Genomic DNA, 15,296 nt, shown 5'->3' with positions numbered 1-15,296 from the left:
CGTGTTCATGTGTCTTTATAGCAGCATGATTTATAATCCTTTGGGTATATACCCAGTAATGGGACGGCTGGGTCAAATGGTATTCCTAGTTCTATATCCTGGAGGAATCGCCACACTGTCTTCCACAATGGTTGAACTAGTTTACAGTCCCACCAACAGTGTAAAAGTGTTCCTATTTCTCCACATCCTCTCCAGCACCTGTCATTTCCTGATTTTTTTAATGATTGCCATTCTAACTGGTGTGAACAAAGCTGGAGGCATCATGCTACCTGACTTCAAGCTATATTACAAGGCTACGGTAACCAAAACAGCATGGTACTGGTACCAAAACAGAGATATAGACCAATGGAACAGAACAGAGTCCTCAGAAATAATACCACACATCTACAGCTATTTGATCTTTGACAAACCTGACAAAAACAAGAAATGGGGAAAGGATTCCCTATTTAATAAATGGTGCTGGGAATATTGGCTAGCCATAAGTAGAAAGCTGAAACTGGATCCTTTCCTTACTCTTTATACGAAAACTAATTCAAGATGGATTAGAGACTTAAATGTTAGACCTAAAACCATAAAAACCCTAAAAGAAAACCTAGGGAATACCATTCAGGACATAGGCATGGGAAAGGACTTCATGTCTAAAACACCAAAAGTAAAAGCAACAAAAGCCAAAATTGACAAATGGGATCTAATTAAACGAAAGAGCTTCTGCACAGCAAAAGAAACTACCATCAGAGTGAACATGCAACCTACAGAATGGAAGAAAATTTTTGCAATCTACTCATCTGACAAAGGGCTAATATCCAGAACCTACAAAGAAATCAAACAAATTTACAAGAAAAAAACAAACAACCCCATCAAAAAGTGGGCAAAGGATATGAACAGACACTTCTCAAAAGAAGACATTCATATAGCCAATAGACACATGAAAAAATGCTCATCATCCCTCACCATCACAGAAACGCAAATCAAAACCACAATGAGATACCATCTCACACCAGTTAAATAAGGTGTTATAATTAGCTGTGTCTTATGTTAAATTGTTGCTTAGGTATCCCATAGCTGTTGTTGCTACTGTAAATGAAAACTTTATTTTCAAAGGTGTTTTCTATTTATGTGCTAGTATTAATAAAGCAATAAATTTTTGTATGTTGATCTTATATCCAACAAAAGTTGCTCAGTTCTTATTAGTAATGTCTTTTGAGTCTCTTAGATTTTTCTGTATGTGGATGATCCACTTATGATAAATGATAACAACTTTATTTCTTTCCATCCTAATCCTTATGTTTCTTCTCCTTATATCCTTATGTCCTACTTTACGGGCAGGGACTTCCAATACACACTTCGATGAATAGAGTCACTGTCCACGGGTATCCTTGTGTTAATCCTGTTTTCAAAAGTATGTTACCATGGATTTACAATTACATATGTATCTGTTTCTATAGGTTTTGGTATTTATGTTTTTTCAGTTTAAGTAAGTTCCTGTCTGCTTTCTAGTTTGATTATTTTGAGTGTTGAATTTTATCAAACATTTTTCTCATCTGTTGATATGATTATGCTTCTCCTATAAACTGTTAATGTAATACATTAACAGCTATTCTAACATTTAATCAATCTTGCAGTCTTAGAATAAACTCAACTTGCTAATGATATATTTTTATGCATATTGCTGTGCATAATGTGTATTTTTATGCATATTGCTGTGTCTGTTTGGCTAATACTTTATTTAGAGCTATGCATCTATATTCTTTTTTTTTTTTTTTTTTTTTTTTTGAGACGGAGTCTCGCTGTGTCGCCCAGGCTGGAGTGCAGTGGCCGGATCTCAGCTCACTGCAAGCTCCGCCTCCTGGGTTTACGCCATTCTTCTGCCTCAGCCTCCCGAGTAGCTGGGACTACAGGCACCCGCCACCTCGCCCGGCTAGTTTTTTGTATCTTTTAGTAGAGATGGGGTTTCACAGTGTTAGCCAGGATGGTCTCGATCTCCTGACCTCGTGATCCGCCCGCCTCGGCCTCCCAAAGTGCTGGGATTACAGGCGTGAGCCCCTGCGCCCGGCTGCATCTACATTCTTAATGAGACAGGTTGCAGTTTTCCCTTCTTGTATTGTCCTTGTCTCTTTTTGGTATCATACTTAGTAGACATGTAAAACGAATTTAGCACATTCCTGAACATTCTATTCTCAGAAGCAATTTGTGTAAGATAGGGATTATGTGTTCCTTGAATGTTTGGTAGAACTTGCCCATCGAACTATCTGGGCAGTACTCTATATATTTCATTATATCAAACCTTAAATTACGTAGTTTAAGTTTCTGTATCCTTTGGCAGGCTTTTTTTGGCATTTGAATGATGAGTTATGATATAGGTGAACTTCTCAGTTATGTTAAAATCTCCCTCCATGATTAGGTATTTGCCCATTTCTCCCTGCAATTCTGTCAATCTTTGGTTTATATTTTTTGAAACTATATTGCTAGATAATTCAGAGATATCTTCCTGCTATTCTTTGTATCGTTCCTGTATTTCTTTGTATCATAATTTTAACTATCCTCTTTTGCCTAAGTCTATTTTTTAATGTTACTATTGCTATGCTAGCTTTTTTGAATAGTACTTGCTTGATATGTTCTCTTTCTCCCCTCCAATTTAAAGTTTTTAACTTTTAACATTTCTACTTTATGTTTTATGTGTAGCTTTTGTAAGTGATGTATAGCTGAATTTTTTAAATATTTCTTTTCTTTTTCCTTCTCTCTCTCTCTCTCTCTCTCCTTTTCTTTTTTTCAGGGTCTCATTCTGTTGCCCAGGCTGGAATGCAGTGGTGTGATCATAGCTCACTGCAGCCTCAACCTCCCAGGCTCAAGTGATCCTCCTGCCTCCTGCCTCAGCCTCCTGAGTAGCTGAGACTACAGGTGCACACCACCACACCAGGCTAATTTTTAAATTTTTTGTGCAGATGAGGGTCTTGCTACGTTGATCAGGCTGGTCTCAAACTCCTGGCCTCAAGTGATCCTCCTACTTTGGCCTCCCAAAGTACTGGGATTCTGAACGTGAACCCAGCCTAAAATATTTCTATATGACAAACAGAAATATTTGTCTCTTAACTGGAAAATGTGTTTCATTAACATTTATGGTAATTATTGGTATATTTTGATTTAGTTTTAGCAAATAGTATTGTACTTTTAACTTATCCTTCTTTGTGCTTTTCTTTCCTTCTTCATTGATTTTTTTTTTTTTAATAGATCAAGTCTTTCTTTAAAAATTCCCCCTGCTCCTTCTATTTGGATGCCTATGTCCGTTTGGTAGCTGTCCTTAAAATTATAACGAACATTTTTGAGCAAAGCAAAATTAATTAATTTTTTTATCATCCTCCTGAGCAATTAAAGGATTGGAGAATCCTATTACTGAACATAAAAGCAGTATATTTTAGATTATTTCCTTATATCTGTCTTCCAGTTCATTAATATTCTTTTCAGCTTTGCCTAATTTGCCACTTAATCCATGCCTGCAGCTCTTAAAAATTCTTTTTGGTTTCTGCTGATTCTCATTTATAGTGGTTTGCTTCCTCATATGTTCAAATATCACTGTGAATTCTTTTTTTTTTTTTGCCCCCCCCCCCCCCCCCCCCCCCCACAGTGGCAGACAGTATATATTTGAATTCCAAACATGTCTGAGGGCAGGCCCAAATTCACAAACTCAGAGGGACCTTGTAGAGTCCAAAGAGAGACATGGTTGCTTCCTACCTTTTTGTACTAGGGCAAAGTGGGATTGTACCTACTGAAATGCAGTATGTAACCCTCTGAGGGTCCTGGATTTCATGAGGGTCTCTCTTCTAACTCTCTACCTTTGGCCTAAGCTTTGTTTCCACATGGTCACCAACATTTGGTGGTTATAGAACTATTAACCCCTATCTCCCTTCACTCCTATTCCAGAGGGACCCTAGCATCAGCTCATGGGATTGTTATTTTTGCTTTCCTCTATCTTTGGACCCTGGATTTTTCCCTTACTTTAATGGGAGCTCATCTGTACCTTTTAAATTTTTATTAATATAATGTGAACACAGGCCTGTATATATTGTTAGAAGCAGAAATCTCTAAGTTTACTTTTAAAACATGATCCTTGCCTTGAAACCTTGTAGAATAATATAATGTCCACATATTACCAAGTCATGAAAAGAAACATACCTAAATAACTAAATAAGTATACTCATCTTCCCCCTAGGTTTTTTCCCCCATTTTAGGTTTACCCAGTTGTACTGTGTTGTTTGTCATAGGCCGGGCACGGTGGCTCACGCCTGTAATCCTGCACTTTGGGAGGCTGAGGCAGGTGGATCACCTGAGGTCAGGAGTTCGAGATCAGCCTGGCCAACATGGTGAAACCTCGTCTCTACTAAAAATACAAAAATTAACTGGGCGTGGTGGCAGGTGCCTGTAATTCCAGCTACTCAGGAAGCTGAGGCAGGAGAATCACTTGAACCCAGGAAGTGGAGGTTGCAGTGAGCCGAGATCACGCCATTGCATTCTAGCCTGGACAACGAGAGCGAAACTCAGTCTCAAAAAAAAAAAAAAAAAAAAAAAAAAAAAAACAGAAACACAAAAAAGTCTATAAAAGTATAGGTGCAACTCCAGAAGTATTAAAGACAAGATAGCTCGGATTGGACTTCACTTTCAGAGCCATACAATTCTTAATATGTTGGTTTATCTTGGAATCAGACCATTTTCAGTTTCAACCTATAAAACAGCGTACAAAGGAAATATGGAAAGTTTTCTATATATAAAGTGTTGTGAAATAATAACAGCTCACAGAGAATGCTGAAATTATGATTTGCTTCAGTACCCTCTGAGACCTTCAGTCTCCCCTACCACCCCTCCTTCATCCCCATTGCTATCAATTCAAGTTACAACAGCTAATTCTCAGGAGAACAGTGAAAGCCTAGTTTCTCTCCTCTTTCCCCTCTGACCCTCCTCCAATTAATCTGACTGCAGTGTAAACCTTTGCGGTTTAATATTGTGCAACTTCCACATTTCCCTCGCCCTCCCACCCAGCCCCCTCCCCCACCAAATTCAGGGGAACTCCCGTTACCGCAGTGCCACCAGCATTACTCATTCATCCCCATTCAGGCTTTTCCCCAGCATTTATTAAGGGCTCTCTGCTCCAGCCTCTCACTCTCATTCTCCTCCGCTCAAATTCAGCTCACTTGAGAGTCTCCTCCCGCCAGCTGTGGAAAGAACTTTGCGTCTCTCCAGCAATGCATCTTCTTGCGATTCTGTTTTGTGCTCTCTGGTCTGCAGTGTTGGCCGAGAACTCGGATGATTATGATCTCATGTATGTGAATTTGGACAACGAAATAGACAATGGACTCCATCCCACTGAGGACCGTAAGTTCACTTTAACTGTTTCTCTGCTAGCCCTAACTACATATCCACCTCTTGGTCTAAATAACACACGTATACTTTGTAGCCAGTGAGACGAGTTAAAAATTTACAGTTTGTTTTGCAAAAGTGAGAAGCACTTGAAGAAAGATGGAGGTTTCAAAGTTATTTCTGGAACGTACATAATGGGTTGAATCATATAAAATCGCCGATATTTGACTGTTTTGAGCTACATAACCGGCGATTTCATAGGGTACAACTTAATCTATACCTGAATGAATGATTTCCGTCGTTTTTGAGACATTTACATGCTGTTTTTCAGAGGTGTCCTTAAAGGGAAGGGGGATGCCAGGGAAGGGGGATGCCAGGGACGGGCTGCAACTTGGCACCACCGAGGGAGGTCAGCTTTTACAAAGCACATCCAAGGCAGGCCTGGGCGGACTGGTAACGTGTGTGTATCCCGCGCTCTAGCCACGCCGTGCGACTGCCGTCAGGAACACTCCGAATGGGACAAGCTCTTCATCATGCTGGAGAACTCGCAGATGAGAGAGGGCATGCTGCTGCAAGCCACGGACGACGTCCTGCGGGGCGAGCTGCAGAGGCTGCGGGAGGAGCTGGGCCGGCTAGCGGAAAGCCTGGCGAGGCCATGCGAGCAGGGAGCTCTCGCGGAGGCCAAGCTGGCTAGCGCTCTGGACGAGCTGCTGCAGGCGAGCCGCGACGCGGGCCGCAGGCTGGAGCGCCTGGAGGGCGCGGAGACGCAGCGCCCAGAGGAGGCGGGGCGCGCCCTGGCCGCGATGCTGGAGGAGCTGCGGCAGACGCGAGCCGACCTGCACGCAGTGCAGGGCTGGGCGGCCCGGACCTGGCTGCCGGCAGGTAAGGAGGCAAGCGGGGCCCGGACCTCCCACTGCGGCTTTGTTCCGGGAGCGCGCTTAACTGCAAGCCAAGCCAGTCCAGGCCACATTCTAGGGGAAGCTTTCATGGGAAGCACACACACACACACACACACACACACACACACACACACCCCTCTATTTCTGCATGCGCGGTCACAGAGCTCAGGCACACCATACAAGGCGGGAAAATTGGCTTTAAAAAAGTATTCCTCAGTCCTAAGGAACCCTAAAGAGAGTTGTGGAGGTGACCATTACAGTCTTGAAATAGACGTCTAGGGCCCCTGACACCCGATCCGACTAGGCGCTGCAGGAGTCCACTGGCCCGTTATAACCGTGACCCCTCTTGCCGCCCAGCTTCCCTCCGTTAGGGATTTCCACGTCTTCTAATTTTATCCTGTCTCTGTCTTTAGAGGAGCTCTGGTTTCCCGCACTATTTCAGGGCCCAGGCTAACGTTTAGGGATGTTTTCCAGCCCCTCAGACGGCCCCTCCTCTCCGCCCATTCTCAGCAAGAAACTTGAGACTGAATCTCATCTCCTGAAGGGTCAGCGGAATTCTCCAGGGGTCCCCCAGTCCCCGGGGTTTGTAGAATTAGCGCGACAGGGGAGGTCGGAGGGTGTGCAGTTTGGGATTCAGCGTGGAACAGTCAGGTGTAGGAGCCAATCCGTGTAGGCGATCCCAGCTCCAACCCAGGGATTCAGAGAATTGGGACCAAACAGGAGAGAGACTGTTCAAACCAGAGACAACTTCTCAAAATCCCGTGTGACACTCCATGAATCTCCAAACAGACATGGGTTCCCAAAATAATACATTCTAAAGATGGTTAAAAGAAAGAAACAGAAGATTCGGAGCCAAGCAATACTCCTTTGTATGCTAAAACTTCTAAGAAATGATGGTGTGACAATCATTTTGGATTATATTAGAAAATCAGTGTCCTAGGTAAGAAAATATAACTTGCATTTCTCCTGAGAATCCTTCCCTGTATTTCCAAGAAAACAACTTTTGCTGGATGGGGAGGGAGAAGAAGCATGTTTCATTTAAAATTACATAACTTTATGTAATGAGAGCATGTTTCATTTAAAGTTACAGAAACCACACCATATTTCCTAAATATTTGAGGGGTGCTTATCAGTAAATACCAAATAGGGCTTCAGAGGAGAAAAAGCATAAATTCAAATGTACAGTATATTCTCAATGTGACAGGAGAGAAATTAGAATTCTGCAGCCATTTTAATGGATGAAATGTCTTGTGTTTTGCAAACCACATAAAGTCATTGTACACTTAATGCACCCGAAAAACTGAAGAATTACTCTATTTTTTATCTTCATCTTTGCATATTAGTTAGAGCAGAAGAGGGATGTATTTCTGAATTCTAAAATGTTAATCCTTATTACATCCAATAATACTTTTACCCATATGCTTTGATTTATCTTCTCTTGGTCTCCAGCCAGCTTGGCTCCTAATCATTCTGTTGTTAGCCTCCTAAGAACCTGGTTTTAATTTTGTTTTGTCTTTGATAATCAGAAAAACCTATTAGTTAAAAGCCATTTCATAAGAGAGTTTCTGACATTTTAAAGAGGTATTAAGAGCCTCGTTTTGGGGTATTGCTGGTCCCCAAAAGAAGATGACCAAAAATAGCCAACATGCGGTTCCAGTCCATGAACTTATACAGCCAGTGTAGCCTATAGGGAAGCTGAGTCTCTGAGATGCAATCCAGGACTGCTTTGGAATGCAATCCTGACTGCCTGGGCTTATTTAAAGAGGAAATCACTTAATTAGATTGCAGTAGGCACCCTCTTGAACACTACTTTACTGAAACTTTATAGAGACTATGTCAAATGCCCATGGATATGGTGATTTTTTCAATGATTTTTATTTGATTTTAATTAACACAGATAGAAAAAAAGATGTACCTAGCAATTTCATTTGAAATAAGAATCACTGCCTCATTAAAAATTAATTTTAAAAAATCTTCAGAAGTTCAAATTATTTAGTGAAAAAGAATCAAAGCATGACAGGGCCAGTTTTGTGTTTTAGTATTGTAGTTACTTTTATATGATTATCTGAATGTCAATATTTTATTTGACTATCCCTAATACTAAAGGATAAGGTCCATAGTTGTTTAATGTTTTCAGAATAGAGCCTGGCCCTGAGCCACTTGTAGGAACCTGACGTAGTTTACCATACTTTTACATGGATGTTTGGGTTCTACAAGTTCTCTTTACCAGTTATTCTGGAACCGTACTGGGAGTTTGCTTTTCAAAGTTCTCTTATGGCAAATCTTCTTTAGGTTGTTATACCTGCCCTAATTTAGGTGTTTTTTTAAAAAAATACCTATGTACACACACACACACATACACACATTTATATACATATATGTATGTGTACACACACATGCATATACACATATGTGTATATATACACATACATATATGTGTGTATACATATATGTATATGTGTGTATACATATATGTATATGTATGTATACATATGTATATATGTATATATACACGTATATATGTATACATATCTATATAAGTATATATACACATGTATATATACACACATATATATACACACACACACACATATATATATATAGATGCAGAGCTCACCTGTTCTTTCCCAGGGACACGTAAAAGGTTTTCGTTTCAGCATCTCTAGCTTCCCAAATTGCTAAGCCGCCTTGAGATGGACAGTGATGGAAACTTACTGAGCTTTCCACCTCAGATTTGAAAGTCCCCCTCCCAAGTGCTCTTTAGCAGAAACATGTTCTCCAACCAGGCCCCTTGAAAGAATGTACTTCTCTTAAAGATTTTCAGTTATTGCTTAAATAGTAATTATAAGCCTATGGACAAAGTAGAATTTTTAAACATATTTTTGGTCTATTCAGCTCTTGAGTGCTACATACTTGCTGCTTACAGACTTGCAGAATATTAGGAGCAGAATGGAAAGGCCTTTTTAAGATAACACTAAAGCCTAGAGAAATTATGGGGCTCATCCAAAGTTGCACAGCTCATTAGTAGTAACACCATCTGGATTCTAGCCCTCCTAGAGAAATCTAGGGGTTCTATTAATAAGAGGCAATGTAGTGTGCTGGTTAGGGGCGTGGCCTCTGTGACCAGACTGCAAAAGTTCAAACTCTAGTTTTACTACTTATCAGCTACGTAAACATAGATAAGTTACTTTTACCTAAGTTTTCTCATCTGTAAAATAGGAATGTAAAAGACTATCTCTTAGGGTTGGCATGAGGATGAAAATGACATACAAAGTGATTAAAATAGTATCTGATATAGAGTGAATGCCCAATAAGCTTAGTCATCATTATTATACATTGTTGCCTTTCAAAGGTAGTTTTCTAAAAACTCTGCAAAGTTTACAAATATCCGAGAACATTTGGTGTATTAAAATGTATTCTGCAGGCTGGGTGCGGTGGTTTATGCCTGTAATCCCAGCACTTTGGAAGGCTGAGGCAGGTGGATCACAAGGTCAGGAGTTTGAGATCAGCCTGGCCAATGTGATGAAACCCCATGTCTAAAAAAAATACTAAAATTAGCTGGGCACAGTGGTGTGAACCTGTAGTCCCAGCTACTTGGGAGGCTGAGGCAGGAGAATCGCTTGAACCTGGGAAGCGAAGGTTGCAATGAGCCGAGATCGCACTACTGCAATCCAGCCTGGGTGACAGAGTGAGACTCTGTCTCAAAATAAATAAATAAATAAATAAAATAAAGTATTCTGCAATAACATCAGTATCCTAGAATTTTGCTGAAAAATGCATGTTGGTAAAGGCTAAATGGAGTGAACCAGGTCTACTGAATTTCATAGGTTTATTATTTTAGGAAGCTGGTGGTGGCAAAAAGAGAGAACCAGGTTGGGTTCTGAATTCTTGGAAATTATAGAATTATTGTCTGAAGTTAACTGATAGTGATTCAACTTTTTTTTTTTTTTTTTTTTAAAAGCAGTAACAAAATATGCAAATTGGAAGGGGAGGTAGTTATGGCTTTTGTTATTTTTTGGGTTTGGACTAGTTGGCTCTTCTATTTGCATGCTTTCTCTTCATTTCAATGCTTCATTGGATAAGACAAGTGGCTTTCCTTTTTCTCATTTTCTTTGCTCTGCAGAGATTACAATTGAAGCTTCTTAAGTCATAATGTAGGGTTTCATATAGCTTTCAATTGTAGTCATTAAAATGCTTATGTTGAAATAACTAATGCCAGAATAATTCTGAATAAATTTATATTTTCTTTAATATTCTTCTGGTTTTCTTGCTACTCTAGGTTGTGAAACAGCTATTTTATTCCCAATGCGTTCCAAGAAGATTTTTGGAAGCGTGCATCCAGTGAGACCAATGAGGCTTGAATCTTTCAGTGCCTGCATTTGGGTCAAAGCCACAGATGTGTTAAACAAAACCATCCTGTTTTCCTATGGCACAAAGAGGAATCCATATGAAATCCAGCTGTATCTCAGCTACCAGTCCATAGTGTTTGTGGTGGGTGGAGAGGAAAACAAACTGGTTGCTGAAACCATGGTTTCCCTGGGAAGGTGGACCCACCTGTGCAGCACCTGGAATTCAGAGAAAGGGCTCACATCCTTGTGGGTAAATGGTGAACTGGTGGCTACCACTGTTGAGATGGCCACAGGTCACACTGTTCCTGAGGGAGGAATCCTGCAGATTGGCCAAGAAAAGAATGGCTGCTGTGTGGGTGGTGGCTTTGATGAAACATTAGCCTTCTCTGGGAGACTCACAGGCTTCAATATCTGGGATAGTGTTCTTAGCAATGAAGAGATAAGAGAGACTGGAGGAGCAGAGTCTTGTCACATCCGGGGGAATATTGTTGGATGGGGAGTCACAGAGATCCAGCCACATGGAGGAGCTCAGTATGTTTCATAAGTGTTGTGAAACTCCACGTGAAGCCAAAGAAAGAAACTCACACTTAAAATACATGCCAGTTGGGAAGGTCTGAAAACTTAATGCATAATAGGAACACTTGAGACTAATGAAGGAGAGAGTTGAGATCAATCTTTATTTGTACTGGCAAAATAGTGAATAAACAGTTGAAGGAAAGACATTGGAAAAAGCTTTTGAGGATAATGTTACTAGACTTTATGCCATGGTGCTTTCAGTTTAATGCTGTGTCTCTGTCAGATAAACTCTCAAATAATTAAAAAGGACTGTATTGTTGAACAGAAGGACAATTGTTTTACTTTTTTTTGGTTAACTTTGTTTTGGCCAGAGATTAATTTTACATTGGAAGAATAACAAAATAAGATTTGTTGTCCACTGTTCATTGTTATTGGTGTGTACCTTATTACAAAAAAAAGATGATGAAAACATATTTATACTACAAGGTGGCTTAACAACTATAAATGTAGTTTATGTGTTGTAATCGAATGTCACTTTTTTGAGAAGATAGTCATATAAGTTATATTGTAAAAGGGATTTGTATTAATTTTATTAAGACTATTTTTGTAAAGCTCTACTGTAAATAAAATGTTTTATAAAACTAGCTCATGTCATTTAATTATAAATTTAAGAGATATTTTGGAGCAAACTCATACTTTTCTCTTTTCATTTAAAGTAGGCAATTAGTTTTCAGACACTATTATGTAAACAGCATGGGTAATATTGTTAGGAATGAACAACTATAGACTTAAGTTTGGCTTCCTATAAATCATAAGCAAGAAATATTATCTCTACCAAGTCAATTCATCTCTTTGGGTTTTAGTTTTCTCAGCTGAGAAATCAAGGAATTGATGAAATAAGAATCTCTAGGACTCTTCCCATTTGACAATTCTAGGAGCTTACACAACAGCTTTCTGTACTGTGTAACATAAAAACAAACACCAAACATGAATCATCACAGTTTCCCAGATACACATGATGCTTGCAAGACATGGCTTAGGAATGTTATTTGGGAGACCTAAGAATCTGGAAAAGAACTCCTGCCCTGAAAGCACACCCCATTCTCTTACTTACTCAGGAGGGAAAGGTCAAGCCCTTTCACACTGTGGACTGGGAGGTAACTTCCCCATCATGCTAGCATTCTCCTGTAGAGTCTACGTGAGGGCTGATAGAAGGGCCTCACAAAGCTGCTTCTGAAATGTGGTGGCCCCACAGTGATGATACGTCCTCCTAAAGATAGGGCATGTACAGCCACAGGACATTTTCTCTTCATGAGGTTTGGAGACAGGACCAGGAGTAATTTTGTAACTAACTAGCTAGGTGTCAGACAAGTTACATAACTCCTTTGGATCTTCTCAGTAAAAGATGATTGGACTCAGTGCCTTTCAGCAATAAAATTCCATGAATCTAATAATTTTTTAGTGTGTTCATCATATAAGTATAGCTTCATCCCATTTGTGAAACCCACAAAAGAGGCTAAGTCTCTAAGAAAATCACTTATAGTTAGGGGCTGATAGGCCAGTCTCAGACTCTTGGAGATCACATAATTCAAGGCTCTAGGCACACTGGGCACATGCAAAGTCCCTATCTAGCCATTGTCTATATGACTTGAACTCCCAGCTGGAAGAAGAAAAACTAGACCCAAAACTTAGGCAGAAAATTAGGCATGATTTAAATTCCTTTACACGCTGCAACACGAATTATACATGTTTAAGTGATGCCAGATGTTGCAGGCCAAGATAAATGCAAACTCACATGCTGGCAGAATGTAATGTAAGAAAACTTTTAATTTTTTAAAGTAATTACATGTTTATGGCAAAGAACAAACAAATAGAAGAAAATAAAATAATTATTGGGTTAAAAAAATAGAAATTTCATCTGCTAGAGCAGTAAGTCTAGCTAGGAGTTCTATGGACTTATAATTGTTCCCAGATATTCATTTTCTCTCTTTCTGTAAATGAGAGAATCCTAGCTTTAGTGGCACATGTGACCACTCAGAGTAAATTCTATATTTTTCAACGTTGCCTGCAGCTTGATGCAGCCATGTAACTATGTTCTGACCAATGCTGAAACATTACATGTGATTCTTTTCCTCCTTCTGTCTGATTGGAATATGGTAATGGGCTGAATTTCGGCAACCATCTTAGACCATGAGACTCCGTGCAACAATACAGAAGAAGCATGGGTTTCTGATCGTTGTGAAGCCATCTAGCCAGCTCTGGGCTGCCTGCGCTCACTGCAACCCCCACTTTCTAGGTTGAAGGTGAAATTTGGTGAATTTCATTCACCAAATACTGAGGCATCACCATATTACAGCATAGTAAACTAATTGTGCAAGATGACTCAAACTATTAGGAGGAAAGATTTCTTTTATGTGAGAGAAAAATATACTTGTGTCGTGTTTAATCTTTTAGTTGGTTGATCATTCAATCTAATTTTGATCCAGTAATTTTTATTTTAATTTTAAAAACTACAGCCAGGCAGGTGGCTCACACCTGTAATACCAGCACTTTGGGAGGCTGAGCCAGGCGGATCACGAGGTCAGGAGATCAAGACCATCCTGGCCAACATGGTGAAACCCCGTCTCTACTAAAAATACAAAAAATGAGCCGGGCATGGTGGCACGCACCTGTAGTCCCAGCTACTCGGGAGGCTGAGGCAGAAGAATCACTTGAACCTGCAAGGTGGAGGTTGCATTGAGTCATATTGCGCCACTGCACTCCAGCCTGGCAACAGAGTGAGACTCTGTCTCAAAATATATAAATAAATAAATTAGCTGGGTGTGGTGGCGCACTCCTGTAATCCCAGCTACTCTTGAACCTGGGAGGCGGAGACTGCAGTGAGCCGAGATCACATCACTGCACTCCAGCCTGGTAACAGAGTGAGACTCCATCTCAAAAAATGAAATGAAATGAAATGAAATGAAATAAAATAAAAGAAAATACAACTACACACTTTATTGTCTCTAAAACACCCATAACCTAAACTTGGAAAATACATTTTACAAATTCTCGGGAAGTTGGATATCTGACTTAAAAAAAAACAACAACTAAGCAAATTAATGAGTTTGAGAATATATAGGTGTTAACAAAAGGAGGAAATAAGAAATGTGTAAAACTGAGATAAAATATCTAAAGAGAAGTATCAGCATGCTGGCTTATGTTAGCACATTGTCACATATTTTCATTCACCAAATACTGAGGCATCACCATATTACAGCACAGTAAAATAATTGTGCAAGATGACTCAGACTATTAGGAGGAAAGATGTGTGTGTAATAAATATATATTATATATATACACATATATATTTATAAAATAATATTATTTGTGTGTGTAGAGTGAGCAACTGTCCTGGTTTCCCTAAGATAGTCCCACCTTTAGCACTGAAAGTTCCATGTCCTGGGAAGCCCTCAGTCCCAGGCAAACTGGAACAGTTTTTCACTCGAGTATATATGTAAGTATGTCCGGTAGAGCTAATTTTTTGGCAGAGATAATATATGAACTAAACACAGTTGATATATTTTCCTTGTCTATTACAATATAAATTGGCTTATAAGTATTAACACCTTTAAAATATATTCAGAACATTCTACTACCAAGTATATATTGTAGAATTGTAGAGCTTTCTATTTACAATTACTTGATTGACTTCACTTTAACGAAGAATTAGATTTGCAAACAAACGAGAAATTATAATTGATTTTTATTTCATTTCCTATCAAATCTTAGATTACAAATATCTTCCCTGAGTTTTACTAAGGCCAAATGTTTCCAGAATTGTCTTTCAGCCACTTAAGAAATGTACTCCTAAGGTTAAAGTCTTGGTTAAAGTAATTGTATATGTTCATTGATGTATTCTTGGATTCAGTGAACATGAATACTCGTATCGTTGATCCTTGCATCAAGTTTTATAAATCTGGAGTGTAGAAGACAAGTTTGCTGGGTTTGGGGTCAGAAATCCAGTATTCAAATCCTGGCACTATGACCTACTAACTTAATAACTGTAAGAAATCAGGCCTGTCAAGTAATCTCAATGAGTCTCAAATTAGTCAGGAAATTAGGGATAACAAGACTTGCCTACCTTGTTGAAAGGTTAGTAAGCAGATAATTTCAAAAAAGTGCTTTCTAAACCATAAAGTTA

General features: G+C 39.4%; 2 protein-coding genes across 9 annotated transcripts in view; one reads left to right on the top strand and one right to left on the bottom strand.

Moving 5' to 3' along the window:
- The window catches only part of VEPH1 (ventricular zone expressed PH domain containing 1), a 244,302-nt gene that overhangs the window by 163,464 nt on the left and 65,542 nt on the right, over positions 1-15,296 (bottom strand). The gene's annotated exons all lie outside the window — the stretch shown is intronic.
- PTX3 (pentraxin 3) lies at positions 5,117-11,757 on the top strand. The gene is made up of 3 exons (XM_008008587.3): positions 5,117-5,364; positions 5,830-6,231; positions 10,528-11,757. The coding sequence occupies exons 1-3, from the start codon at positions 5,235-5,237 to the stop codon at positions 11,139-11,141; spliced, it is 1,146 nt and encodes a 381-aa protein (XP_008006778.1). The 5' UTR covers positions 5,117-5,234; the 3' UTR covers positions 11,142-11,757.

Source organism: Chlorocebus sabaeus, chromosome 15 (assembly GCF_047675955.1).
Source record: "Chlorocebus sabaeus isolate Y175 chromosome 15, mChlSab1.0.hap1, whole genome shotgun sequence".
Lineage (NCBI taxonomy): Eukaryota > Metazoa > Chordata > Mammalia > Primates > Cercopithecidae > Chlorocebus > Chlorocebus sabaeus.
This window is presented reverse-complemented; position numbering and strand designations above follow the sequence as displayed.